Source organism: Chaetodon auriga, chromosome 8 (genome assembly GCF_051107435.1).
Source record: "Chaetodon auriga isolate fChaAug3 chromosome 8, fChaAug3.hap1, whole genome shotgun sequence".
Taxonomy (NCBI): Eukaryota; Metazoa; Chordata; class Actinopteri; order Chaetodontiformes; family Chaetodontidae; genus Chaetodon; species Chaetodon auriga.
The window spans coordinates 17,681,978-17,706,611 of record NC_135081.1 but is presented as its reverse complement, the minus strand read 5'-3'; the positions used below and the strand labels follow the sequence as shown (position 1 = coordinate 17,706,611).

At 41.2% G+C, this 24,634-nt stretch overlaps 6 protein-coding genes across 18 annotated transcripts in view; 2 read left to right on the top strand and 4 right to left on the bottom strand.

The window, feature by feature from the left end:
- Positions 1–2,408, top strand: part of LOC143324549 (protein 4.1-like) — a 32,469-nt gene extending 30,061 nt beyond the window's left edge. For all 13 annotated transcript variants that reach the window (XM_076737131.1, XM_076737135.1, XM_076737136.1 and 10 more), the window contains 3 exons: positions 199–306; positions 408–488; positions 678–2,408. In XM_076737131.1, the coding sequence (XP_076593246.1) occupies positions 199–306; positions 408–488; positions 678–707 (219 nt within the window). In that variant the 3' untranslated portion in view covers positions 708–2,408. The remainder of the gene's footprint in view (positions 1–198; positions 307–407; positions 489–677) is intronic.
- Positions 2,409–2,454: 46 nt separating this feature from the next.
- On the bottom strand, positions 2,455–5,689 carry LOC143324551 (casein kinase II subunit beta). Its single transcript, XM_076737146.1, has 7 exons — positions 5,595–5,689; positions 5,128–5,203; positions 4,336–4,438; positions 4,130–4,245; positions 3,970–4,045; positions 3,677–3,866; positions 2,455–3,369 (listed from the first exon to the last, which is right to left on the bottom strand). The coding sequence occupies exons 2-7, from the start codon at positions 5,197–5,199 to the stop codon at positions 3,279–3,281; spliced, it is 648 nt and encodes a 215-aa protein (XP_076593261.1). The 5' UTR covers positions 5,200–5,203; positions 5,595–5,689; the 3' UTR covers positions 2,455–3,278.
- Positions 5,690–5,787: 98 nt separating this feature from the next.
- On the bottom strand, positions 5,788–7,770 carry LOC143324552 (allograft inflammatory factor 1-like). The gene is made up of 6 exons (XM_076737147.1): positions 7,485–7,770; positions 7,329–7,390; positions 7,117–7,183; positions 6,989–7,030; positions 6,676–6,841; positions 5,788–6,330 (listed from the first exon to the last, which is right to left on the bottom strand). Exons 1-6 carry the CDS (start codon positions 7,501–7,503, stop codon positions 6,243–6,245), a joined length of 444 nt encoding a protein of 147 aa, XP_076593262.1. The 5' UTR covers positions 7,504–7,770; the 3' UTR covers positions 5,788–6,242.
- Positions 7,771–8,384: 614 nt separating this feature from the next.
- On the top strand, positions 8,385–10,284 carry LOC143325141 (CXADR-like membrane protein). The gene is made up of 8 exons (XM_076738056.1): positions 8,385–8,514; positions 8,623–8,943; positions 9,021–9,296; positions 9,390–9,422; positions 9,533–9,712; positions 9,807–9,863; positions 9,959–10,011; positions 10,108–10,284. The coding sequence occupies exons 1-8, from the start codon at positions 8,448–8,450 to the stop codon at positions 10,165–10,167; spliced, it is 1,047 nt and encodes a 348-aa protein (XP_076594171.1). The 5' UTR covers positions 8,385–8,447; the 3' UTR covers positions 10,168–10,284.
- A 2,146-nt stretch (positions 10,285–12,430) lies between these two features.
- On the bottom strand, positions 12,431–15,980 carry cyp21a2 (cytochrome P450, family 21, subfamily A, polypeptide 2). Its single transcript, XM_076737894.1, has 12 exons — positions 15,854–15,980; positions 15,470–15,658; positions 15,256–15,345; positions 15,013–15,167; positions 14,736–14,831; positions 14,392–14,502; positions 14,206–14,292; positions 13,845–13,928; positions 13,504–13,617; positions 13,248–13,414; positions 12,772–12,875; positions 12,431–12,684 (listed from the first exon to the last, which is right to left on the bottom strand). The coding sequence occupies exons 1-12, from the start codon at positions 15,978–15,980 to the stop codon at positions 12,431–12,433; spliced, it is 1,578 nt and encodes a 525-aa protein (XP_076594009.1).
- Positions 15,981–16,373: 393 nt separating this feature from the next.
- On the bottom strand, positions 16,374–23,577 carry tnxba (tenascin XBa). The gene is made up of 15 exons (XM_076737363.1): positions 23,471–23,577; positions 20,893–22,088; positions 20,670–20,801; positions 19,314–20,558; positions 19,075–19,197; positions 18,810–18,953; positions 18,590–18,709; positions 18,350–18,505; positions 18,132–18,244; positions 17,922–18,054; positions 17,685–17,836; positions 17,493–17,589; positions 17,234–17,395; positions 16,961–17,124; positions 16,374–16,861 (listed from the first exon to the last, which is right to left on the bottom strand). Exons 2-15 carry the CDS (start codon positions 21,956–21,958, stop codon positions 16,763–16,765), a joined length of 3,906 nt encoding a protein of 1,301 aa, XP_076593478.1. The 5' UTR covers positions 21,959–22,088; positions 23,471–23,577; the 3' UTR covers positions 16,374–16,762.
- Between the last annotated feature and the right edge of the window lie 1,057 nt (positions 23,578–24,634).

The following is a 24,634-nucleotide window of genomic DNA, read 5'->3' as shown; positions in this document are numbered from 1 at the left end:
AGCCCAGATCTGTCTCAGCTATAAGCAGTTTGATTGGAGGGAGATATCAGCACTGTAGAATAAGCAGGTCTGGGAAGATCAGGCCAGGGGCTCCTGAATGAGCTTGAAGCAGCACTGCACCTTCCCTGGCTGAAGCTCAGGGTCACGTTATCTAAAAAAAAAACAACTCTTCACTCACTTTTTTTTTTTTTTCCTCAGATGACAGACGATGGGACAGACGATAAAGCTGTGTCCAGCTCCAAGACCGTTACCTCCGAGACCACCAGCGGTACCACAGTCACCACCACTACCACTCACATCTCAAAGGTCAGCAGTACAAGCTCGCTCTTCATTGATTTATCGATTGATTGATTGATTGATTGATTGATTGATTGCCTGTCAGTTATATCTTTTCATCCCTCTGCCAGGTGGTGAAAAGCGGATCTACGGAGACTCGTGTGGAGAAAAGAATCGTCATAACTGCAGACTCTGACATTGACCAAGATAAGGTAAAACCCTCTGTGCTACAAACCCTCCGCCCATGACACACAAGAGAAACAGATGGAACGCTAAAGGAATAGTTTGGCATTTGGGAAATACCTGGATTGCTTTCGATCCCAAACGTCTAACTATGCCATACACACATTAGGTTAATTCATATTAAGACTAATGCAGTCCACATAATGTCTCTCTTGCAGGAGAAAGATGGCGGAGCATCAGCATTGTAACCGAATCACCACCTGCATTTATTCCTTTGACTCTCCACCTGTCAACACACAGCGACTGCGCACACATATCCAAAAAGAAATATCTCCGAAATCTGCACCTAAAATTATGGCTGAGTAGATGAATCCTAGTAGATCCTCTTTGTTTTCTTTTTTTTTTTTTTTTTTTTTTTTTCAGTTGAGCTGTTCATTGTAGGTAGAGGAGGGCTGCACGGCGCCCCAGTTTGATCAAATGCTTTTCATCCAGGTGTTAAAAAAAGCTTAGTGAGTATTCTTTTATTGGTTAAGGAACAGCATTTTCAGTTGAGTGATCTCAGTCATGTTTGCTTTAAAATGCTTTTATTTTCCTAGTGGTTTTTACATTGTTGATTTTATACAAATGCACTGTTTCCATCCTAGTTTAGACACCATCATCAGCATTTATTCCTTTGGTGCTGCTAGGGGAACGTTAAGACTACATTCATGGGAATTTTTTTCTTTTTTTTGTTCTTGTTTACTTTGTCTATTTAATTCAGGAGAGAGACTTTTTTTTAATGAAACGATATACCTCGCATCAATATGTGAACAAAGGTATCCTGTGCTCAAATTTGGACAGTTGTTTGGCTTTGTTCACTGCTCAGGTACGAAAACAAACATCAAATCTTTTCTTCCCTAACCAGCCAAGAACCAGTAGCCTACACATTATTGTAAAGTTTGGATTAAAAAATTGATCTATTTTGAAATATTTCTCTATTTTATAGAATTAATGCTTTTATAGTATTTGTACAAATTTGAGGTTTTTAAGTTATTCATATCCATCTGCTCATGAAAGTGTAGGTTGCCATTGTTTCTGTTTACTGAATTTCGAGGTCTCTATTGAAGGCCTGCGTACCTGTCTTGCCTGACACCCTGAATCACTCTTACTCGTTTCCTCTTGTAGTCCACCAAGTTTATCAAACCTTCACAACCTACACACGACAACAGAGTGCTTCCCTCAGCCCTGATTTTCTTCAGTAGCGTAGAAGTCATAATTGCTTTGAATATATTTGGTTGATAAGAAGAAGTTTTACAAGCTTTGGTCTGTTTATCTCAGGTTTTGATATTCTTTGTAAGACTACAGACCTCCATATGATTGTATGAGGAATGTCCATATATGTATATCCATCCCTATTTTAAATGTACATTTATGTTCAGCCAAGTGAGGTCAGTAAATACAAAGTTGGTCTGTCACAGTAACCACACGTGAATGAGGTGAAGGCAGCTGTCCCAGTATATGTGGCTTTTCTCTCATAGGAGCACAAGTTGTCTTTTTTTACATGTTCTACTATACAGTAATTTATTTGTAAAGTAGGAGCCGTCTCGTGTGATTTGATGTACTGTGATGTTTCAGGCTTCCTCTAGAGATGTCACAATGTTAAATAATTGCGTTCCTTATCAACCAAGTTTGTAAAGCCTTTTTACCACATAGTCTAAGTAGTTTGCTCTGTAATTTTCCATAGAATATATAAGCCCCTTTTAGGTAGCATGTTTGTTAGCAAACTTTTTTAACCCAAAAACAAGCCATCGGTATTGTAGCTACGTGGAAAACAACAGAAACCTCTCCTGGAAGAAAATGTAGAATTTCACTTGAAGAAAATAGTTTTTAGACAATGGAAAATATTGTTGCTTTGTGACTTATCCCTGTCTTTTTATGAAAAAATAAAACATGCATTATTTTGCATTTTGTTGGGCCGTCTGTGTGTAAAGCGTACAACTTAAAAGTATGATGAGGTCTCGGTAGGAAATAAATATTTAATGCGATTCACTTGTTCCACAGTAGATGCTGCTGCTTGTTCAATCAACGGCAAACTCTTGAGAATGTCATGGGTTGAGATTGTAATACTGTAAACATGATGCAACTACAAATTCAGGATTATCAGGAAAATATTGTTACAATTGCCTAAACAATCAAGTACATACATGGCCTCTGAATGTGAAGGAAAACAAGCATAGGTCCATTTTTAACACAACTCCATACTTTGTCTAATTTGGAATTCGGTTCTTGAAAATAGCACCTGACCACATTTACACATATTGCTGTTATCAAATAAAATGTTAACTGAGTAAAATCATATGCACATCTCAAAATCTCTTCTGCAGCATAAGTTAATATGATTTGATGAGATTTCATGTCTACTTCTGAATGTATTGACTATCACAGATAAGGCAAACCTGACGGGCTGCTGGCAACATTTCCTGTTACATTCAATCACCTGCAATTGAGCCACAAAGCAGCCTTCACTAACATGTAGCCTTCACTAACACAGTTAAAGCCACTTTTCTGTTTCAGATGAGTGTGAAAAGATGGACTGACATCAATTAAACACCGTCTCGGGAGACTGACCCTTTGGGAATAATTACATGTTTGATACAGAAAAACTAACCTGCTCAACTGTAAGTGTTTCACTAAAAGAGGAAATGTCTGAATCTGAGAGTCAACACAGAGGTGAGTTTGGGGAACTGTACAGGCATTCACTGGGATCTTATCATTCTTTGCTTCAAACAAGTAGTAAACAACAAAGTCTCTGAGTCCACTGTGTTCATCGAAGCTGAGCTTTAGCGAATTGTCTTGACCGGACTCTTGAAACTTGATGCAGCTTGTAGTTGGAGTTGATAAGCCATTGGGTGAATTTTGAAACCATATAGCCTGAAAAAAAGGAAGAATTATTCATTTCACAGTCACAGAAAATAAAAATCCTTTTATCCTCTGAGGTCAAGGGCTGAGTGCTGATGTGATACCTGAGTTTCAACACAGAAACCAACAGTCTGAAATGAATGACGATTTAAATTATGATATAAACATCTGACCATGTGCTCAATGCCAACTTTTAGTATATTAGAATATTAAAATAGGTTAAAACCCCAGTCACTTAAAACATACTAATAAAAGGCATGTTAGTACTAGTTAAAGTGAACACTGACAATAAATAACATTGGTGTCAGATCAAACACACCTTGGCACAAACTGGTTGGCTGGTCGCTTTGGACGATACTCTGGGTGCACCATGAACAGCATGTGGGGGAACCCTGTCCCAAAATAGGCTCCATCTGTGTGGTGGTGTCTGGAGGATTTGGGGGTGTAAACATCCATGCACTTTGGGCAATAAAGCTTCACCATTGCTTCACCAGGGATGTCTGACAAACCTACATTAGACAAGAGATCGTGACGGTCACTGACGAAGGTCAAAGGTGCAGTGTGGGTTTTGTATGAGGGACAATTATGAAGGTAACGAAAAGCCAGACTTACCAATAGGAAGCATTGGCTGATTCTCACAATAGACTCTGGGGCAATAGCCAAAATCCCCTTGTTGATACTTTTCCAACTACGGAGAAAAAAATTTAGAAATCACTGCTGATTCTTGTCAGAGAGCATGTAAGAATTTGAAGTTGTTAAGTAACACTCTTACCATCTGTGCAATGCCTCTGTTTGTGAGGATGTAACGTGCGTGTATGAGCCCATAGAGCATCTCTGCTGCCTGCTCTATCAAGTCACTCTGATTGGGGTTATCTTCAAGCTCCTCATCTGCCAAATTAAAGTGATTCAGGCAGTTAGAGCGCTGACTCTGCTTTATTTCATTTGACGTGGGAAATGCTATTTCCTTGATATTCTCACCTGGCTCCAGGTCCAGAATCATGTCCAAAGCCTGGCGATAGTGAGGCACCTGCTCGTTCAGACCAGTCAGGTTAAACTTGTCCTGTATGTAGTCTTCATCAACCTGGAACACACGACAGACTGGCTATTAATGGTGTTAATTACAGTTAAAGGACGTTGCTTCAGCACACTGATGTGGAAGCGTTACGTAAGACCTTAACAGGATTACTCAGACGCTGCCAATGAGGACTTAAAATTAGACTTGCATTGTGTGAGTGCTAACGTATGAGACGAACCAGTGTGCTGCACATTGATTCCTACATTTACACCAAGTTCCTTCCTAGATTTATTTGTTTATTTTACGTGTTTTTCCCTTTCACATGTCTCCCTAAGGCCTCATGTGCTTCAGTGGAACAGACACAGGAAAGTGGCTCTAGAAGGCAGCTCTACATTATTATTAACTAACAAAAAATGATTCGTGGGAAACTAAAAATGAATGCTGTTGCTTTTTGTTGTGCAATAGTCCAAAAACATGCATTTAACATTTCAACCATAAACATACAGCCGAGATGAAACATGGCTTCTGCAGGATCAGGGAAAACAAAATCAAAAGAAAAACACTGAAAAGTCCAGAAGTGCCTCAAAAAAGCATGACTGCGTGCAATAAAAATAACAACGCATCGTGTGTGCCCATCTAAAATAGTGCACCTGTGAATTCTGGCTAACTTTATTTAATTGGATGCAGTTTGATGGTGAAATTAAACCGTGGATCCAATGTAAAATCTCAGTTTGAGAGTAATCCCGGGCACTAACCTCACAGAAGAACTCATTCCCTCTCAGTCCACAGAACCAGGATATCCAGGAGACCTCCTCCGAGCTGCTCATCCTCCTGTCAAACCAAAGCAGAGTTGCGTCGGACCGGATTCATTTCACATCCCCACTGGTTAGCTAACTGCTATACACCGGCACTTCGAATAAATTCCGGAAATATTAACTTTACAAACGTCGACTAACATTTTAGTCCAAAAGAGTGGAGCGTTTATACTGGGGAACAAAAATGTGGTTTTACTGGATATAATATTAAATTTGTCTCGACTTCGCGTTTCTTACCTGCTACCTATGTTAGCTCTTGACTTGCTAGCTAGCTTGCTAGCGCTTGTTAGCATGAACACGTATAGTGCAGATAAGTGTGCAAATTAATCATTGTAACTGCAATTTGTATCTAGAGGTACTGTCTCCTGCATGCACGTAAGTATTTACACAAAGTCACTTTTACTCACCTCTCTTTTTATCAGTTAACACATCAACTTGAACGCTTAGCTTGCGTTTTGCACAGTCTACAGTTTATCCTCGCTCCCTAGACGATGACAAACACGACTTCCGGCCACTCACAGTTTTTCAAAATAAAGTTCCTCATGACTGAAAATGTGTAATATTAGTAGGAACAAGAACAAAATTCATTTTCTTTCCATTCACTTTTTAATTAAGTTTCAACAGAACTATGCAAACAGTATTTCTAGTTGTTTGAATGTGCACGTGTCTTTTTAATATGCTCAGTTTTGTAAAATGTTTTTGTAAAATGTCAGCTTACTCCTTATATGAAATATAGATTTTATGTTTTTAATTTCATATTTTGTATTTAATTAAGCAGCTTAAGCAACACCACACAAAGTATAGCCTGGGCTCACTTACAAAGAACTTAGTTGCCTAAAATGTGGTCTTAACCACACAAGACAAAATGCACAAACATGTATGTAGATTATGTAGATTCCATTACTTCATAGAAATTGCACATTTTACAATATGTTTGATGTATTTTCCTATTTACATGAATTTCAAAGCATCTAGGTCAATTTTAAATTCAGGGAAAAAAAACAAAACAAAAAAAAAGTCATCGTGATATGACCCTGCTGGGATGGAAAGCTCCTTCAGGGCAGGTCTGAAAAGGTTTTGCGACGAGGTGGTGCCACATCTTGGGACTCCTGCTCCTTTCCCATGCCTTCAAACATCAAGATCCTTAATTAAGAAAATCACATGTCAGCTGCTATACAAGACAGTACTGTAAACATCACGCAGCATAAAGAGTGCTTTTTCTTTCTTCCTCTTGCTTTCTTTCTTTTTACATTACAATTTATGGATTGAGACAGAGAATGAGAGATTTCTGCTATCAAACTAGTGTCTTAATCGGTTAGATTTAGGTTTAAGGCCATCAACATCACTAGCAGCTTCCAACAAATATATATATCCAGCACCTATTTATTCTTTAATAATTGTGGAGCTTAATCTTCCCTTAACCTTTGGCCTCCCTTGACCCAGTTTTGGCTCTCTACCCATTCTCTAAGTTACCCAGTATTTACTCACAGTTTTAGAATTGCATTTCTTTTTCCGAGCATCATATTCAGGAAGTCATGGTAGCAGATAGTGTCTTTCGCTGTTCCTCCAACCACCTCTGACATCATCTTTTTCAGCTCTAAGTGAGTCTTGGCCAATCCAAGTTTTTCCAGCATCCGTTTTAAGGCCATTATATCTAGAAAAATCCATAGTTCAAAGGAAGGAAATAAATAAACAGCAGTTGTATCGATAATCTGTGAGAACAGGTCATTTTTTAATGAAAGAAACAGTTGCCATCTGTAGCTAAAAATATTTTAGGGCTTTGAAGCCGGTGCATTTTTACCTATTTCTCCTTTGTCGTTAAGATCAAACTCCATATATTTCTCTGTAATATAAGCAAATATAATATTATTCCAAAAAACGTATGACACTGCATGGAATTATAAAATAATTCACTAAACAAATACTCACTTTTAAACATTTCGAGCTTTGAGCTAAGGTCTTCCTCTTCTGCATACTGGGGATCTGAGAGAAAAGCCTGGGGAAGTGATAGTTAAATATCACCTACAGATCAGACATATTATCAATGGGAATTGTTTTTGTGTCCAGCCACTGTGTCTAGAAAAAGCATTGCAAAAGCCAGTTATCTATTATAATCACTCTGCCTAAAGACATCAACTCACCTCATTGATAGAGTTCAGTTTTTCCTCCTGCTGAGACTTGAGAAGACCGTATGCTTTGCCTCCTGTGAGAGACAAACAACCAACAGAGCAGTCTTACAAATAATGCATTCAATAAACACAATCTTTTACTAACATAGCAGACAAAAGAAAACCAACCTTGAGCATGGCTGTCCATTTCTGTGCACAGAGCCGAGAGCCTGTGAAACCAACAATGACTGTAAAACCTATGATAGCATTTCTATAAATCGAGCAACAAGAGGAAGTGGAGTGACAGAGTTTCGGTTAGCATTTGGTCCTCTGTAGTCTTTCAGGCTGCAACAAACAGAGGTCAACTGGAGGATGCACTTCGCAGCATTTACGCAGTTTGAATTTTACCAGACATGATGGGAGGAAGCACTGCTCTTTTGCTCAATATGGGACATTCACATACCAGCTGTGTAATGGCCAGGATGGGCTTTTTCAAACATGTAAGGTCTGGTACAATCGATTGAGAGGGTGACACTTCCTCACTGGTTTAAAAATAAGTTGACTTTTTTTTAAGGAAGGAAGCGTGATGCAGCAAGGAGAACTGTGACTTTATAAAAAGAAAGCAATGCACATTACTCTGCAGAAACAAGCTGCTTATGAGGCATGCTTGACAAAACAAGCACATGTATTTTTGGAAACTTCTTATTCAGGAAACTTTCACTGACTCATGTATAGTTACACACATTCACACCTGCAAGCTGTCCAACGCAGCCACAGTCAGGTCTGCCAGCCGCAGTGCAGAGCAACTGGGGGTTAAATGCCTTGCTCAATGGCAATGGCTCAAGGAGCAAACGCTGCACTTTCACTCTCCCCACTCACAATCAAGCGTGAGCTCAAGATATAACCTCACCTTGTGCTCTCATAGCCGTTTGTCAACGTGATGTAATGTTTTGCTCTTGCCACAGGGTGGCTCTATTGGCCCCATCATGAGGCTAAAAGAACTAATGTTTCACTGCGGTGCAGGTAGTTTCATGATGAGACCACTGTGTGACTTAGAGAAGTGAGAATAGGTCGAGACAAAAAAAAAAAAAAAAGTTCAGTAGAGAATAAGCTCCAGAATAAGTCTCTCCACTCGGTTACATTACACAAAAAATGGCACACATTTATCTGCAGGGTCTCCTGTTATTAGTTCTGTTCGTGGTCATATCAGACTGCAGTGGTGAGTAGATCACAGAATAATTTCTTAAATGTATTTCCTTTTTCATAATCAATAGACAATATGAACTGTGGGTCTTACTCTTTAACTTAATTTCTTATCATTTTAAAGATGACTCACTGGTGATTGCCTCTCAAGAAGATGATGCAGTTCTTCCATGTTTTAATTCGACTGCGATGAATCCAAAGAGCTGCTACAGAGTCAAATGGATCAAGCATGGAACAGATCTGAGACAGATGAAGGTTATCCTTGCCAGGCCTAAAACACCCAAAATCCGGGATGCTGAACGTGTAAAATGGGAGGCTGATGGAAAAGGACAAATGTCTCTTTTTCTGACAAAATTACAAAAATCTGATGAGGGACTGTACAGCTGTGAAATCTGGCGTGGCTGGGAGTGTATGCTCGTCAAAAACATATCGTTAAAAGTAAAAGGTAAGTCTACAGTTTTCTCTTATTTCTTTTACTCTCACTCTTTTACAAATAAATCATGTGTCACGCAAATCTTTCAGAATGCAAACCCCTTCAAGCAGTGAAGACGGCGCCTGGCACACCCATTAACCTGAGCTGCTCAGTGGACATGACATCAGGACAACAAGGGCCCCAAAATGTCTCCTGGGTAATGCTGAAAGGAGGCAACCCTGTACCTGTCAACTCTAAAAAGGCTGAAATTAATGGGACCTCATTGGCCATCCACTCTGTGAATTACAGTGACAGTGGTTGGTACAGATGTAAATACATGCTTGGACAAACTCAACGCTGCTTTGACATTTATCTACTGGTCCAAGGTAAGATTTGAAACGGTTTGGTGTTATTACTGTCAACAACGGACAATATCCATGCTGTAACATCTATGTACCTTTCTTATTTCCTGCATGAAGTGGAAGATGCAGCTGTGACCACAACAGTTCAAGGTATTACAGCAGAAACTGTTTATTGTTTTACATCTTGTTTCAATTGCAATGGTAATATCCTGATACATGTGGTGCTGCCATTGGTGAAATTTGCCTCCTGTCACCCTCAGCACTGACAGCCACTGCGAGTTTTACAAAAACCAGGAAGGAGGGGAGCAGTGGAGCATTTATTGCAGTTGTGGCCTCAGTCATTTTTGCAATTGCCATAATTGCTGCACCAACAGGACTATTCATTTATCGCAGACGTAACACCCAGAGAGCTGCACAGTGGACCCAGAGGCAGCCAGCAGGTTTGACATGTCGAGAAGCTACTTTTAAAATTTTGAGAGCAATGCAGTGTAATGAAGCGTCATCTCAGCTTCGTGTCCTCTTGTTGTTTTTCAGGTACTCCTGTGGTGTCCAGTGACGATTATGAGACGGTGAATCTTACACTTCCAGATGGTCAGCACCGTGTTTTTCTGTCTTTAGTCCAGTCACTGTAGGCTCTTCTGCTTTCTTTATCACTTCACTGACAACTTTCTACCTTTATCTCACAGACCCCACAAACCAACAACCCAATCCTCTATACCAACAATTCCAGGATGAAAACGTGTGTACTGGCTGGTAGTTTTACTATTATGAAACTATGCTTTAATTCTCATCATCTTAAAATAGTCACATAACAATTTTCTCTCCTTCATTGCAGTCCAGTATTAGTCATTTTAACTCTTGGAATGAAGAAAAAGAAGATTTTTTTGCTGTCTAATCTGCATCGCCTGCTTACATTTATTCATTATGTAAAAGCTTGTAACATCTACTGAAAGAGTTTGTCTTGCAAATATTGCAACATGGAAAATGCTACCCCCTCTTACTTATTGCCCCGTTCCTGTTGATATATGCAATCATCTGTATCATTTTAAATGAAATGTAGACATTCGACCTTTCAATAAAATCTTTAATGCCGTTTGAATAAATATCTGCAGGATGATGAGTGATCATGACGAAGGAGTCTTGAACACTAGAAAACTAGTGCATTGATGGTTGCAATTACTTATCAAGATTAAAATCACGAGGAAAAGAAACACTCTTATTAAGCTCTAGTTTACAGCCTGTAACAAATCATAGAAACTATCTGTGGTGGTGGCAGCTTCTCTTTTGGATGGTTTTTGCTGGTGTAGTTCCTCATTATTTGTATTCTAAATGACGTCTGTGTCTGACGTCGCTTAAGCTTTTAACAGATAGTTTTGGCACAGTTGTTGTTTGTCTCTTCAGCATTTCTTCTTACCACTCCAATACTCGACTGCTCCTTTTCTGCAAACAGAAAGGTAAGAAAACATCAGTCATTCAGGGTATTTTCATGAACGCTCCAAAGCGCTCTTACACAACAGTTGTACTGCAGGTTGCATGTATTGTCCCTTAACCAGACACAGTGCCTGCATCCGTGTTCTGCTTTCTCTTCATGTATATGTCGATTACTACTTTTCTGATGACCAGTGATGAGTCTGTGTTCACATGAAAAGCCTCTGTTTGGCCTTCATGGGGTGAGATATGATCTGTCAGTGTCCTTCCACCCAAAGCCCACATGACACTGCTACTCACACCAAGAGAGGAAGTGTTACCACATAAGAGTGACACTGACTCACCCACTGCAGCTAACACTTGCTCTACCCCGTCTGAGGGAAAGGGACCACTGGTTAGACATCTTCAATCACATCTGTCATTTCATCAAAGTAACACCATCTCCTAGTAAGACAAATGTCATCAAATGATCTGTTGGAGAAGACCAAGTAGCAACATAGTTCAAATAACTGAAAACTAAAACTATGGGAAGCTGGTGGCCCTCCATCATCAGCTGATCGTATTTATAACCACAGCTGATATTCATCCATTATTGTCACATTTTTCAAGTTTATTTTAAATTAATTTACAGTATTCCATGTGGTACCTCAACATTTTGTAAATAAGAGTTGAGCTTCAGAGTTAATAAATCTTATCTCAAAATAGACAGAAAACAGATTAACAAGAGAATATATTCCATGTTTTCATAATCACCTGATGACTGAAGTCCCGCTGCTGCATGTGTCAGAGAAAGAAGACAATGATGAAGAGGAAGCCATCCTTCTCTCAGAAGATGTCTCCTTGCAGAGTTTAATGTGTCACATCCACTCCACACCTTACCTGCCACCTGCTCTTCCTAGCCACGGCCTTCTCCCCTCACCTGAGCTGCACACCTGTGTCTCAGCACTCACCTTCAGACTGATATCCTGGCTTCGACCTCGCCTGTTCCTGACCTGCTCTGCTCTGCGGTTTCCTGCATCCAGACTCCGTCTGTCTGTTGCAGTCCTGCAGACTCTCTCCGGTCTGTAGGTGTACAGATCATGACACCCATCACGGGTAAAGGAGCTAATCTGTTACACAGTGTTTGGTCCGCTTCGATCCAAGCCTTTCAGTGGCTTCGGGTCAGGTGCCTGCACTGAAACAGTAAATCCGTCTGGGTTTCCACAAATGAAGGCCTCATCACTTTTTCCAAAAGATGTACCTCTAGCAGCCTGCTAGACATTTTTATGGATGAAATTATTTCACTTTTGGCTGCATGTTCAGCATTTGTCCTCTGGGTGGTGCTGCCAGACTCTATGGCAGATATCCTTCTTGTAAAATTACTATTATTTGACTGTTTTTCTTTACAGTAAGCTCCACAACCCCAACACCCCCTCTGCTGGTGATGGTGAGGCATTTCATATATAAAACTTTAAAATGAACACAGGAACTAATAATGCAGTTTGCTTTGCTGTTATGTAAGATATGAAAGAAATCACTGAACCTGAATCTGGCCTAAATTTGTACATGTTATTTAGTGAGGCTTAAATAATTTATTGAAATAAACTCATTCATGGTTTATTTTAATCAGGAAATCCAATACTAGAGGCAAATACACAGCAATATTGGTAAGAGACATACATGTGAAAATTAAAAAAAAATCTTTTATGCGCACACAACAGTTAAGTAAGCAGCAGTACTCCCTCTGTGGTTCAGGGATTAGTCACAGCTCTTGGGCGTGCTATTACTGCGTAGGACTTGACCTTGAGCACAACACTAGCAACTCCTCTCACGTCGGGCAGAGAGGCCTCACCATCAGGAGGGATGAACTGGAAATCTCTCAGCAAGTAGGCAGTGAACAGAAAGAGCTCCATTTTGGCAACAGACTCCCCCAGACAGAGCCGGGCCCCACCTCCGAAAGGGATGAGGGCACGGGTGGAGCCTCCTCCTCCTTCCAGAAAGCGCTCTGAAAGAGGGAGAAGAGCCACTTTATCTGAGATGTGCCGAGCCAAGTGAAAGGAATGCACTCTAGCTCACAGTCAGAGAGCAGTACCTGGTTTGAAGCTGTACGGGTCAGTCCAGACTGCAGGATCGTGGTGAGCTCCAAACAGATTAGGAATGATGACTGTGTTCTTAGGGATGAAGTGACCTGCAATACTAAAAATGTGTGGGGATTATACATTTATCACAAGTTATAACAGTGTTAGCAGATAATACGTGGGGAAAAAGCAGAGCAAAAAATGAGTCAAACATCACAACTGCTCTTTGTATATACTTGATCCCAGAAGAGATGAAAAATTCTACGCATTTTCTATATGAAACCTACAGTTTTGGTGCTTTGCTGATTCATTGTTCATTGTGCCATGTTCATTGTAGCCATTTGCATCAAAGCAGTGCTAAATGTGTAATATTTCACATCTCATCATGCTTCAACTACCAATTATCTGAGCTCATAGACAAATTATCTTAGTAGTAAATCTTCTCCTTTTGCGTTGTTTCATCATCAATTCATATTGCCATTCGGCTGACCTGCTGTCTCTGATGGCTCTGTGTGGCACTGCCAGCGGGGCAACAGGCCTGAGTCTGAGCACCTCATGGATGAGAGAGCACAGGACAGGAAGTCTGTGCCTGTCACTGTACTTGGGGTATCGTCCCTCTAGCACCGTGCACAGCTCCTCATACACTTTGGCCTGCACCTGAAGATTAAAGTAAGAGAGGAAAGAGACACTGAGATGGAGTTCAGCGTGTGTAAATATGATGTTTTATGTAAAATGGTGCATCCTGCCTCTGGTCTGTGCAAGAGGAATGCCACGGTCCAGTTCAGCCAGGCTGCAGTGGTCTCTGTTCCCCCAATGAGAAGGTCCACAGTGGCCATGTGAACATGGACATCTGTGAGTTGCTGGAGACATGATGATGTAGTTTATTGATAGGAGTATTAACAGTAAACTGAATTTCAAATCACAGTTGTAGTCTTAAATGAAAGTCGATTTATCAGTATATTCATCCAAATTTTAGGGAGTTCAGATGAAAACACCTTGCTAAAATAACAAGCTGGATAATACACAAACAAAAGCCATACTCTGCTCCCACGGTTCAGACTGATCCCCCTCAGTGTTCACTGCTTACCACTCCATGCCCTGTGCTGTGATGTTTGTCAAGGCCCTGGAGGAGGGATCCTGCGATGGCGCCCTCATTTTTGCTGTCTTGTGACTGCACAGATAACAAATCACCAGTTGATTAAAAATGAACGCAGGCTTTATAGATAACATGTCTCATTTTATGAGCGTGACTGCTTGATTTGACTTGTGTGATTCTGAGATTTGACGGGAATGACTGCACGCAAGTCTTATCTAATCACCAAGCCACACCAAGACTATTTTTTCGTAACCTGTAATCTGAGCAATTAAGTATAGTTATAGCTCTCTATTGTATGCTTTGTGATGCATTTTCAACCCTTTTTTCTTTTCAGGCATTTATTTTTACTAACCTTGTAATTGTTGAGATGTTTTCGTATAATTTCATCCCTCCTGGCCACCTCTTTCAGGAGACGGGAAAACACAGGATTGGGTAATTTCTTTGAGAGAACAAATTAGATAATGTGTGAAACCTTATGAAGAAGATGTTTGCTAGACTTTCATGTGATCTGCAGTCAAGATAATGAATATTTACTGACTCTGAGCAGTGGGAAGGAGTCCAGAGCTGAAATCCAAGAGGAGCCCCACAGAGCAACAATCTCATTCAGACAGCTGTGGAGCTGCTGCAGTTCCACAGAGTGCTTATCATACTAGAAAACACAGAGATCAATATTTTCCACACATCCTACCAATAAAATGCACTATCCGGTAACAGACTAGCACACTATGAATGGACTTATGTAATGTAAGTTTCTAAAACATAAACAGGGAACCAAGCACTGGTCTGCCACCACCACAACTGTTCACTGATGAAAAACAGATTTTGCAATCCATCTCTGATACTCAGAGGTACAAACTGAGCTTTGGGAGGACAGATACTCACTTGTTTTCCAAAAGCCAAAGTGGTGATGACATTACTGGCTGCCACTGTGAAATCCTCTGAGAGATCTACAGCACTGCCCTGGTAGTCCATCAAAACCTGAACAACGAACAAACAATGCCTTTTATGTGACCACTTTGGAAATGTCTTAAGATTTCTTTGCTCTCTGGATCTCTGTTATCACATTATAGGTTAAAATGTTTTTTTTTTGTTTGTTTGTTTGTTTTAACACAAGTCTTTCCGTTGTCCACTGTTGTACAGTTTGTACAGTTTTCTGTACCTTTCTCAGATGCAGTGCCTGTTTCTCGATCACATTATGCAACGACTGCTGGCAGCAACGCTGCAGAGCACTGTGGACTACACGACGATGTGCCCTCCACTCCTCATTATAGTCCCCCAGAGAGATAGTGCGCCCTCCCCCAGACACAATATCACCTGATGCAAGTCAGGAGAGCTCATAAGAACAAACAATAATACAATAGCCAGACATACCCACATTGCAAAACAAGTTTGAGTTGTTTACCTGTGTATGAAATTGGTCTGCCAGCAAAGTCTGACCATTTTTTCACCAGTGCCTCTCTTATGACGTCACTACTATTAAGAATCACCATGGCTGAAACAACACAACAAGGTTGTTGGAGTAGTGCCCATCAGAAGCCTACTGTCTACAAAAAAAGTTCATTTAAAAAGCTGATTTGCTTGATTGCATGTGACATAATAAAATTGTGGGTGCTTACTTGTGTTTCCACATTTAAGGCGGTATATGTTTCCATACCGCTGTGCCAGATTGGTCAGGTGAATTGGCAGATGATCATGTGCCAGGTCCATCATATTGCCTATGAGGAAGAAGCTCGGAGGACCTGGGAGTGAATGAGTTGAGGAGCAGGGAAGGAACTGATAGAGATACTGCAGCAGGCTGGACTCAGCTGGATGAGGGAGTTAAGAAAGACAAAGGTAAAACAGATGATTATTAATTTTCAAAATCTGTCAGATCAAGTTCAATGTACTAGTTGTCCATGAGTTGAAAACATGTATTAATTATATTTTCAGGTCATTAAAAGACTTGATTGTGCAACCAGCATGATCAAATACACACATGAAGACAACAAAAAGGTAAGTACCTGTCGATTTGCTTCCCTTGTCGTCCTTCTCTACACAGTTGTCTCTCTGAGTGCAAATCAGTGCCATCAACAGCACAACAACTAGGAAAACAGCTCCCACACTGATCATTGATATTTCTATTGCCATTGTGTGTCTTCTTGCTTGTGTCCCACTTCAGAAAGCCAGTTAGCACACTGCCTGCCACATTTATAGTTGTCTTCTCATCAGTCACTGAGCCCTTCAGTTCGATAAAATGTTGGTGTTTTCACTAAAGTCAAGGCCATCTAAATATCTTTTTAGGTCAGCACAACTGAAAATAAGATGAATGCAACACATGTAACGAGAGACAGTCTGATAACCATGCCCCGGACTGGGTGAAGGGCGTGACAACACACCACAGCTGACGTGACAATCATACTGCCATGAGTTTATCTTGTAGAGCAGGGAATGAAGAAACTGCTTTCTGTGAAGGGAATTGTGTGTTTTAATTTTCTTTTATGAAACAAAACAAAACAACACTTCAGACCCACATTAGCCACATTTATTCCAATGGAGTGAGACAGTGCATATTTAATTACAGTAGTAGTGGGGTGGCATACCATGGTGGTGCACAAGAAGGTGTCAAAACAAAACTGTGTTGAAATGGACGGGTCAGGCAGAACAGCAGAACAGCATACAAAAAGTTGCAATAAAGCATCTCTCCACTCTTTTAGTTTATTTCCAGGAAAAAAAAAGATCAGAAAAAAATCTTGAATCAAATGCACTGATAGCTGTCGTTCAAGCTATCAAAACCACTGTACATGCAATTTCAGTTGGAAAGTGACATGCAGCAACTGTGAGATCCGCTCTCCTTCTGGATTTCTGGAGATGTAATTCTCTGTCAGATGTAAGGTTTTCAGACTGGAGAACCCATGAAGACTGATGTATATTTAGCCATGAGTTGCAGGAGAGAACCTGGACGGTCTGAACTTCATCTCAGTGAAGGGAATGGAGGCGTCTTTACCTTTCCAGTCTATCCAGACTATTCCCTGTGTGAGAACAGAGACAAGTGATTATATTTGGTTGGTGTATCATAGAAGATGTTTAAAATTCATTAGTCTATGTCCAAGTAGAGAAGTGAATTGTACCTGATTATTGCTGTTGATGCCAAAAAGACCATTGAGGTTGGTCTTGTAGCAGTTCTTGTACCACCAGCCTCCCATGTAAGCCCTGGCACAGTGGATCCCCAGAGGATCAGGGTCTTTGTCCCGGGTTGAGAATGGACGCCCATTATGGTACCTCATCGAGTCACCTGACAGAGAAATCCAGTGGCATTGTGGTATGAGCTGCCAGGTATTTACTGTATAATACAGTATATGCTGCACATGTTCAGGACAACTCAACTTTTACACAGTTTTCACCTGCAGTTCCAGTGTAGCCAGACAGTGTAAGAGTATAGTGCCTCTCCACTGAACCAATGGAGAAGTTGGCATAGTGAGCGTAAGCGGTGTCATTTCCAGATCGCATGTCCACTCTCAGACTCACAGGGCCGACACTGGTCAGGTTGTGAAGAAGCTCATTTCCTAATAATGGCAGAAAGATGGACAGGTGAGGGTGATTTATTTAAAACAAATATTCTAATGTAGATGTGGTGATAATAAAAACTTGGTGCAACTGTACCAAGCCAGAACTCTTCGCTGAGGTTTCCAAAGCCAGCGCTATATTCACTCCAGGTTCTGTAGAAATCTGTCTTTCCATTCATCCTCCTCTGGAACACCTGAAAACACACATCAAATTGTCTAGTGTCTAAATCCATTCTGCCACTTTTTTCATGCAAGGTTTGGTTCAGATAATAGCAGTTTTCTTTCTCACCGTCCAGCCACCTCCGTCTGTCTCCATGTCACAGTAGACTCTGACCGCTCGTCCCTCTTTACCTTGCGGGTAGATATCCACCTCACCTGACTCCAGAGCTCCATTCAGCAGCTCCTGAGAGCACTCAGTAGGGAAAGGGAAGCGTAGTTTGCCTGAGGGATGAAAAAAAAGAGCAATTTAAGTTATGATAAAGTCTTGATGGGGCAGAGAAATTAGCAGAGACATGAAATACAATACCTGTGATGAATTCTGTAGTGACAACAGATGTGTAGTGTCCATCTCTCTCGCCTTGTACCAGAACAATATAGCGTGACATTGGCAACAGCCCTGACAGCTTATACTCTGTGATGGATCCATCCAAGATCACCTCCTAATGTAGAAAGCACACAAAGTTAATCTCTTATGTCTTAGTGCTGTATGTGCCAATGATGAGGGAATATTATTCACCTTTGTCTCCTGTCCTGCCACCTGGTAGATCAGTCTGTAGCTGCTGTAAACAACAGTGAACGTTCTCCATACTATCACTGCAGAGCGAGCACCCACCTCACTGGCTTTAACCACTGAAGGACACAAAAATGCACAAGCATTTAGTTCACACACAAACTCTGTAGACTCAAGCTAGTAAAAAAAGCCTGATCTCCCTCTATCTATTCCCATCTACTCACCGTTAGCGGTAGTAAATGTAGTTGAGATGGCCATACTCTGGAGACTGTCCTTCTGGCTCAGGACTTTGACTGTGTACAGGGTGCCTCTCTGCAGGCCTCTCAGCTGGTGCTCCACTGAGTTTCCAGACAGCATCACTGTCACTGTCACATTAGGAGCTGTGGCAAGAAAAAGAATTAATACCACTTAGCTTATTCATTAGCAAGTCATCAGTGATTAGTGGGTAATGTTGTCAGACTCACTCTTGGAGGACTCATAGCTGATGATGAAGCGGTCTACTTTCCCCAGACTGGGTGTCCACTGCAGCACAGCTCTGGTGTCTGTCACATTGACTACTTGCAGATGTGTTGGAGGGGCAGGCACTGCAGGCAAGAGACAATCCATTGTGGGTTTATCACTGTTTTCACATGCTAGGACAAAAAAGAAAGTACTTGCACTTCCCAAGCTTATCTGACTGTGTACCTGTGGTTATAACAGATGTGAGGGCGTCACTCTGGGCTCTGCCTTGTGTAGTAGTTACTGTGATAATGTAAGAGGATCCAGCGGACAAGCTTGACAGAACCACATGAGATTGCTGAGAGTCCACAGTCACAAAGCGGTTCTCCCCTGGCAGGATGACAAATCACAAATACCACGCTGAAACAACTGGCACCTCTCAATAATAGATCCACACTGACTGATATTAATTTTGACCAGAGATGCAGTATAGAGGTAGTGTTTGACAGACCTGTGATAATGTTGGTGTATGTGACCCTGAAGCCTACAAATGCGCTCTTTGGTTTTGACCAAGAAACAGTGAGAGAAGACTCTGTCACGTTGCTGAAAACCATCTCGGTGGCTGGCTCAGGACCTGGTGAGAAAACATTTTTAATCATATTTTGTCCATGAAAAATCCACAAACACTATATTTGTCCATCCCTGGTAGTAGTTGAGGAGTTATGCATAAATGACAAATGTTTGAATCACCTGTAACTGCAGTTACTCTGTGAATCTTTGATTTTCTCTCAGCTGAAGTGCCATACATGTGCAGGACATAGCCTGTGTTTGCCCGAAGGTTACTGAACTCCACAGAGCGTACGTTGCCAGGGACCACCATAGAGATCCGCTTGCTTTCAGCTTTAATTCTAGATCCAACAGCTTTACCAGAGGCAGCAGTTGTGTTGGTACTCTCACTGTGTATCTGGATCTCAGTTGTGTTCTTAGCTGTGGAGGCCTTGTCTCCTTCAAGATCCTCCTCTTCAAACTCCTCGTGGTCATCTTCTTCACCCTCTGTCCGTGGCTCTCTTCTGATCACAGTGAAGTTCTTGAACATCCCTTGTGGTGCTGACCACGTGACCGTGAAGCTGTAGGAAGAGATGTTCACTACCTTGACAGAACCTAGTCCAGATCCTCCTATCTTCCTTGTGCTCCCAGAACTGTGGACAGTTGTCTTGTTCTGCAGAACTCGAGCGTCTCCTGACGTTGCTGCAATGGTTGTATTCACTAAATACTGACTCCTCTGTGTAACTTTCTCTTTTCCAATCCTGCCAGCTTCAGCGTGTCTGCTGTCAACAGATTGCACAGGTAGAGTCTCTGCTTTGACCTTCTTGATGCGTTTATGTTCAGATGATTGAGTAACATTCTTCTCAGCCAGTGTGGACTGCTCCAAGATCTCCTTCCCTGTTCTGGTTTTGTTTGTTCCCATGGCCTTGGACAGAATGGTCACAATTTTACCTGTGCCATTAGATTTCTTCAGGTTACTCTGGGTTACGTTGGTTTGAGGTTCATCTTTTAGTTGGTCAGATTTAGGATATGTTTTGCTGGCACTTCCTTCCTTAATAAGCTTGATGTCAGTTTTTTGGACAACCTTCTTAGAGGTCAAGACTGTCGTTTTGCCTTTGCGGGCCTCTTCTTGCTTTCTTCCCTCATGTTTCAACAGAACTTGAGCAACAGTTGGGCGACTAGACTTTGTGGTACTGGAAGAGTCTTTGATAGTTATTTTCTTGACAGAAGATTCTTGTTTTAATTGTGTTTTAACAAGACCTGCTTTAGCATTTGTAGCCACTTTGGGTTTGGTGTCTGTCTCTTTGCCTTCAGATCCCTTCTTCTGTTCCCTCTTTTGGAGGAGGGTGTGCTCTGCTTTGGTGGTTTTCTCCTGCATGTTCTCCTTGTCTTTGTTCACCTGCAGGGTCACTGTTTCCACTGTTATCTTGGCCTTTCCTTTGGCAAATTCTGAAATTGCAAGATTAGAGGTTACAATCAGAGTGTGAATGAGATATTACATAATATATAGATATTACATATGTAACTTTCTGTCACTTTGATATGTCTCTAATGACTTACTTTTATTACACTCAGCTCCTTGTGCGCACTTACTGCAGTCTGGACCCATGAATCCCTGCTGGCAGATACATTTCCCCTTCTGACATTCCCCATTGCCACTACAGTCATTTTGACAATTTGCAGAACATGGACCTGGGCAGAAACGAAAATGAACAAAATTAGTAAATCCACATCTCCGAATAGTGTCAAAAATGATAACCTGGTGAATATGACAAAATCATACATTTGTCTTTGAGGGAGGACATCTCTCTTTCCAGTCGGGCCACACGTATTTTCAGAGCTGCCATCTCAGACTCACATGCCCCAGTGCAGCCACCGGGCAACAAGCTGATCTTATGCGTCATCACCAGAGGAGCGCCAGGCTTCAGCTTCAGCTCCTGCTCCTTGGTGTTGCTTGAGTCGCAGCCTTCACTGATGACCACTTTGATTGGTTGTGTTGGGGCAGGCTTTTCTTTGGTGGTGGGAGCTTTGATTACAGCAGTCTGATTGGTTGAGGATGTGACCTTCTCTTTGCCGGCTGCAGATGCAGCCGCCTTTGCTGGTGTTGACAGAACAGCTTGAACTACTGTGGGAACAGGTTTGTCTTTGGAGTTCTTCACATCAGTGGCCGAGGGAGATTTAGCTACAACAGTCTGATTGACGGAGACTGTGGGCTTGTTTTTGGTGGTTTTAGCGCCACTGGCAGGAGCAGACTTTGGGGATGTTGACTGAACATTCTGAACTAGAGTGGGGGCAGGCTTGTCTTTGGCAGTCTTCCCATCACTGGTTGAAGGAGATTTCATTGAAACAGTCTGATTGGCTGCAGACTGGAGTTTGTCTTTGGTGGTTTTAGCACTGCTGGCTGAAGCAGACTTTGTAGATGCTGCTTGTACATTTGGACCTCCAGTGGGGGCCGGCTTGTCTTTGGTAGATTTCACTTCAGTGGCTGAGGGGGACTTAGCTAAAACAGTTTGATTGACTGAGACTGTGTGCTTATCTTTGTTGGTGACAGTGCCACTGACTGGAGTAGCCTTTACTGCTGCTGGCGGAGTGGTTTGAATCACTGCTGGGCTGGGCTTGCTTTTCGTGGTTGCTGGAGTGGATAAGGCTGTCTGATTGACTGTGTTTGGCTTTAGGGTTGGGCGAGCGGTCTGTTTGGCGAGAGCAGCAGTGGTTTTTGGTTTTGACAGGGTGAAAACGGCATTGGGTTTGCTTGTATCGCTTCCTGTCAAGTCTCTCCTCTCATTGGTCGTGGTTTGAAGGGAGGGAAATGGGGTGAGAAGGAGGAGAAGTCCTAAAGTAAACAGCATTTTGAGCCAGGAGCAGTAGCCAGAGATGCTATTGCCTTTGGTGGATCTGTATGTATGTTACTGCAAAATTATGAACTCCTTCCTCTATATTTCTGTGACCACTTGTGAAGGGGATTATGCCAGGTCTCTCCTGGAAATGGAAAAAAAAAAATGAAAGAGCTGAGTTATGACTGAGTTTAATTCATGTAACTTTATTCCAAATCAGAACCTTTTTTTCTCATCCCTTGAAGCTGGCTTTGCTGGACATGCTCTTTTTCAGCCAGCTTCACATTCACAGATTTCCTATGCACAATTTGATGCTTCCTTGCAAAACTTTGCCTACAGATGAAGAAGCTTCAACTGGAACAATTTCAGGTTTTGTGCCTTGCTTAAAAGTGATCTGACAGTGATAGCTAAAGCAAGGCACCACATTACTTTTTCCTTTAACACTGGCAACCTCTCGTCAAGTATTTAGGCTACATGTTCTCTGAAAGTTATATGCTGTGATCTGATATTTAAGAAGACATTGTCAGCAAAATTTCATGGTGGATGGAAGCATAAGAGCATATCAAAACATTTCTGATTTTGCTAAACATGCTGTGCTACACATAGATGTGTTTTATGTGATTAGATTTATTGAACTTTCTTAATCCAGTTTTCCCTCTGCATCAGTGCAAGACGTTGGAAATTAACCATCATGAACAAAAATATTACTGAAGAAACTGAACAAAATGTTCATGAAAATTAAAAAAAAAAACAAAAAAAAAAAAAAACAGTGCATACTGCTACACTTTAAAAGTCAAGTGCAGCACTGTTCCAGTCAGCCATAGTAGTTAATTCAATGGCTTGCCAAAACAAGTCAAATCTAAACTAGTGGATTTTGAACAGGAAGGAAGAAAGTGACTTGAGCGGGAAGTCTGGAGAGTCTGCTGGAGAGACCAGAGGTAACAGAGCGTCACTGTATAGAACTGTGCGGGACACTGTACGTCTTTCACTATACAGAAGGTTACATAATCCACTGCAGCCACAACTCATAAAACCACCAAAAGAAATATGTCCAGCCTTGGCCTTAAATATGTAGAAAATCAAATAAATCTTGCAGCAAGTAAACACATTAAGATGCTTCTCTACACAGCAAGCCAGTTTTTAGATGTTGCACTGCAGAGCATGGATTAATTGACCAACTGGCTGCAGAATGAATGAATTAATCTTCTAAAATATGAATTGTAATACTACTACTAATTAAAAATGGAAAACAATTAAAGGTAAGACAAATCAGAAATTACATATCAGGCTCACCCCTCAATGCCAACAGTGTAGTGGAACTTGTTTAAGGTTTTTACACAGACAAATACACACATATTGAATGAATTTTTCTCACAAATGCCCTTATTCAGCTCCCTGAGAACATGTTCAGCTCTGCAGTATAAAGGCATTATGATGCGAGGGAATATCAACTGACATGTAAGTGGAGTATATTCATTCAAATGACTGCATTTACTACTTTAATATCATGGGAAAAAATGAACTTACCGGAATAATGATTTACTTCTTGGCTTTATGGCTTTCTTTGTGTCGCTCGCTCCATCTGAAAAGCTCACATAGACTTGCTGGACATGATCTGGGAGGAAAAAGGTGAGAGAAAGGACCACCACTAGAAAGGAGGAGAGTGATAAAGTCGGGTCCTACTTAAGGACCCCCCTCCTTCTCCACGCCTAGTGGTCCCACTCTCTCAACCACCATGGAAAATATTTGAATTAGACTTACAAAAAGAGTGGCGTTTTTTACACAGATCAAATGTGATCTACAAATAGGACTACTCTATATTTTTTTATGTTTTGTCATGTTTCTATAAATTTTGCTGGTAGTCAGTGATTTTTTTTTTTATTAACACATGAATCATAAATTGACTTGTAATCTAACATCTAATGTGATAAGACTTTTAGTAAACACATTGAAATTGCAGTTTTGCTCTGGAACTCTATGCAGTACATGCATTTTATGTATTCTTTCACATACAGTAGCACATAAATAGTCTGCATGTTTCAGCTTTGCATGGCCGATGGCAGTTTTTTCAGTGTCTCCTGGACGTAACTTGACTTATACCAGACTTTGCTAACACCTAGACACAGCTTTGATTGAATAAAGCCTTGGTCTGAGAATCATGATTCAGCGGGAATACATAGCATAACACTGCAGGTATTCAGTGCTGACTCTGGGGGACAGGAACCTCTCGCTATATGAATTGGCTGTTTGTTGGAAGTAATGAGATGTAACTACGTGGGAGTTATGTAAGTGACCAAATATCCACCAGATTTAAGGAATGCTCTGTGAAGGCTCTGAATCTCTGACCAAATGGCCACCCACCATCCCACCTTTTGTAAACCACATGAAGACAAGTATGTCAAGGGTCTTGAGCAAACAGGTCGTAAGTGACATTTTCCTAATTTCACAGGAGAGCAAAAACAAAAGTTTATATCACTGAAGCTTTTTAGACATATAAAGATAATAAGATACACAGGCATCGACTAAGAGTCAATTTTATGAAAGGTTTTTTGTTGCTGTGAACTGCCACAAGCTGTGATTTGACTGTATTCATCCATACAAGCCACAGTTAATCTGTACTTATGTTCAGCTCTAATAAATCCTCAAGGCACACAGAGAACTAGCAAGAGATGAGGAGAGACAATTTAATTG